At 53.8% G+C, this 3,206-nt stretch overlaps 2 protein-coding genes across 2 annotated transcripts in view; one reads left to right on the forward strand and one right to left on the reverse strand.

The window, feature by feature from the left end:
- The window catches only part of PTSG_05561 (uncharacterized protein), a gene marked incomplete at its 3' end in the record, with an annotated part of 4,999 nt that extends 4,384 nt beyond the window's left edge, over window positions 1-615 (reverse strand). Inside the window, exon 1 of the mRNA XM_004993372.1 lies at window positions 1-615. This exon is cut by the window's left edge and continues 1,366 nt beyond it. Coding sequence (XP_004993429.1) covers window positions 1-610 — 610 coding nt within the window. The 5' untranslated portion in view covers window positions 611-615.
- Window positions 616-652: 37 nt separating this feature from the next.
- PTSG_05562 (uncharacterized protein) overlaps window positions 653-3,206 on the forward strand; it is a gene marked incomplete at its 3' end in the record, with an annotated part of 7,660 nt that continues 5,106 nt past the window's right edge. Inside the window, exons 1-11 of the mRNA XM_004993373.1 lie at window positions 653-816; window positions 943-962; window positions 1,081-1,141; window positions 1,264-1,316; window positions 1,479-1,572; window positions 1,721-1,791; window positions 1,928-1,979; window positions 2,141-2,222; window positions 2,528-2,602; window positions 2,704-2,736; window positions 2,944-3,030. Coding sequence (XP_004993430.1) covers window positions 762-816; window positions 943-962; window positions 1,081-1,141; window positions 1,264-1,316; window positions 1,479-1,572; window positions 1,721-1,791; window positions 1,928-1,979; window positions 2,141-2,222; window positions 2,528-2,602; window positions 2,704-2,736; window positions 2,944-3,030 — 683 coding nt within the window. The 5' untranslated portion in view covers window positions 653-761. The remainder of the gene's footprint in view (window positions 817-942; window positions 963-1,080; window positions 1,142-1,263; window positions 1,317-1,478; window positions 1,573-1,720; window positions 1,792-1,927; window positions 1,980-2,140; window positions 2,223-2,527; window positions 2,603-2,703; window positions 2,737-2,943; window positions 3,031-3,206) is intronic.

The raw sequence follows: 3,206 nt of genomic DNA on the forward strand, positions 1-3,206 counted from the left end.
AGTATGCTGCACGGTGGTTCAGCAGGACTGCTGAGGAACTGAGCGCACCTTCGCCTTTGACAGCGGCACATTGGGCGGCACACGGCTCCACCTTAACCAAGACTGTTCGCTTTGACGCTGATGCTGACGGCGCGTGCAGCCAGCACCAGGTGGAGGTGCTGCCTTCTTGCAGGACACTGTTGCTGGGATGCACATAGACCACAGGAGACCTGTTCCTGTTGTCGTCCTTCCTGTTGGACAGGGGCAATTCCCTGAGCTTTAGCTCCTCCTCCGTCGTGACAAAGCAGCGTGACATGTGCTCTGGCGTTGCATGGACGTTGTGGTGCCGGTGCCGGTGCTGACCATCGTGGTTGGGCGACGATGATGAAGACGAAGCGAGCGGTGGCCAAACGCCGGCGACCTTGCACACGTGGCGCAACGGCGATGCCCTTTGCCTGGCTTGAGCTCGCACAGAGGCGAGGGTGGTCCTCTTCCCAGGCGACAGCGAGACCCATGTCAGTGCACTTCCCCTGCCGCCATCGCCATCACCATCACCCTCAGCAGCAGCAGCAGCGGTCGCAGAAGCGGCTGCAAGGCGAGGCAACGCTTGCCCGTCATCAGCTTCCGCCATCGTGCCGAAAAGTACGGCAAAACATACACAAATCTTCAGGAAGCGCAGTGCACGAAGAAGGGAGGAAAGAAGGGACGAAGGAGCCATCACTCTGCTTCGCTCATTCACATCACACACAAACAAACAAACACAAGCACGGACACGCAGCAAGATGAGCGGAGCCATCAACGACCCCAACCTCAGCTATGAGGAGACTGTTGACGCAGGTAAGGTGTACAGGGGGGTTGTGTGTGTGGGGGGGAGACTCTTTCTCTCTCTCTCTCTCTGGTGTTTGCTTTGGGACGACGCTCACGATGATGGTTTGGTGTGTGTTCTTGGTGTTCTGTTGACAGAGCTGCGGCAAGCGTACAAGGTATGCAAGTGAGGTGCTTAGCGTGTGTGTTTGATGCTGGACAGCAAATTGCGAGATGCTCATTGCTATCCGAATTGCTCTCTCTCTCTCTCTCTCTATCTCTGTGCGTGGTGTGCAGGACTTTGAGCAGATGGAGGCCGGCAACACGACGGGCTGGGAGTACATGTTTGACGTGGAAGGTGCGCCAGAACGAGTTGGCGAAGACCATGAGCATGAGAAGGGGGTTTCTTGCGTGGTGTTTTGTGTAGTTTGGTTCTCACTTGATTTGGTTTGGGCATGCTGGGTGGACGCGTTTGGCCAGACTGGAAGCTGTATCGACGCAGGAAGGAAGGATCTCACCTGTATGAATACATGGTGTGTTATGTGAGAGATAGTGCGTGTGTGAGTGTGAGCGTGAGCGTGTGTGTGTGTGTTGGGGGGGTGCATTCGCTGCTTTGATGTGAAAGGTTTGCTTGAGCTGTCTCAGCACATTGCTCACTGTCACTAACTCTCTGCATGTTTACTCCAAATGGGCAGACGTTTGGGCATGGCCGAGACATGGAGATGCAGCTCATGTATCAGGTGTATATGGACCTCGATTACACGAAGATCTGGCACGCTTACTGCCGAGGTGAGAGAGAGAGAGAGAGTGTGTGTGTGTGTGTGTATGTGTGTGTGTGTCTGTGTCTGTGTTTGGAAGGGGGTTTCTGTTGGCAAAGGAGACACCGGTGCTGATTTCTCATAATGGTGTCGTGCATTTCGGTTTCTTGCTTGAGCAGATGTGATTTCATACGAGGCAGAGTTTGAAGGCGAGGCGCAGCTGTTTGTCGTCAAGTGCCCCTTCCCACTGGTCAGTGAGATTGAGTGCTTGCGTGTGTGTGCGTGCGTGCGTGTGTGTGTGTGTGTGTGTGTGTGTGTGTGTGTGTGTGTGTATTGGTCTTGGGGGCCTCCATTCGCTGATTTGCTGCGTTGTGGCTGCACTGCAGGCTGATCGCGAGTATGCGTTTGTTCGCCACGCGCGCCAAATGAAGCGCAATGGTGCGTGTGCATGTGAGTGTGAGTGTGTGTGCATGTGTGTGTGTGTGTGTTGTGTGTGTGTGAGTTGAGTGTGTCAATGAGCGTGTGTATACGATGCTCGCTTCATCGCTGAACTGTATTGCTCAGCACCATCCTCACCACACACCTGCTCGTGCCTTTAGGCCGCCGCATGTACTTGATTCTGAGCCACACCGCCCGCGACTGCCTCACCAATCCGCCAAAGACAGAGAGGGGCATCGTGAGGTAGGGACGCGCTTCTTGCGCTCTGTGTGTGTGTGTGTGTGTGTGTGTGTGTGTGTGTGTGTGTGTGTGTGTGTGTGTGTGTGTGTATGTGTGCGAACGTTGAGGGAGCTGCGATTGACGTTTTTTTTTTTTTTTCAATGCACGGCCTTGATTGCCGCCACATCCACCGCCACTGACAACAACGGCGCATGTGTGTATGTATGTATGTATGTATGTATGTATGTATGTATGTATGTATGTATGTATGTATGTATGTATGTATGTATGTATGTATGTATGTATGTGTGTGTGTGATGTTTTGGCAGGATTCCCGAGCACCGGCAGGTGATTGTCATGGAGGAAAATCCGTCCGATCCGCAGCGCCCGCTCATCTTCATGTAGTGAGTGCTGCTGCGGGTTGTGTGTGTGTGTGTGTGTGTGTGTGTGTGTGTGCGGGTGACGTCGCTCATAGCATAGTTGTGTGTCGTGCATGCATATGCAGCTACTTTGATGATCCTGGCGGCAGCATTCCAAGGTGAGGAAGAGAGATGCATTGGCATATATGTGTGTGTTGTGCTCTGTGTGTGTGTGTGTGTGTGTGTGTGTGCGTGTGTGCGTTGTGCTGTGTCTGTGCAATGTATGTGCAATGCACCGTTTTTGCGTGCTGTGAACTGTGCCCTCACTTTGTTGACGCGTTGCCCCCTCTCCCACCCCCGTGTCCAACATCACTTGATCGCTGCAGCTGGCTCGTGAACTGGGTTGCCAAGACGGCGGCGCCGAAATATCTCTCCGGTCTCCGCACGGCCATGCGCGGCTACCACACGTGGAGGTGCGCAGCAGCAGTAAATCGGGGGTGGGGGGAGTGTTGTGTTGTTGTTTGGTGGAAGAAGAGATGGAAAGAGACCACTGTGTGTGTGTGTGTGTGTGTGTGTGTGTGTGTGTGTGTGTGTGTGTGTGTGTGTGTGTGTGTGTGTGTGTGTGTGTGTGTGTGTGTGTCGTCGTCGT

Source organism: Salpingoeca rosetta (assembly GCF_000188695.1).
Source record: "Salpingoeca rosetta unplaced genomic scaffold supercont1.13, whole genome shotgun sequence".
Lineage (NCBI taxonomy): Eukaryota > Choanoflagellata > Craspedida > Salpingoecidae > Salpingoeca > Salpingoeca rosetta.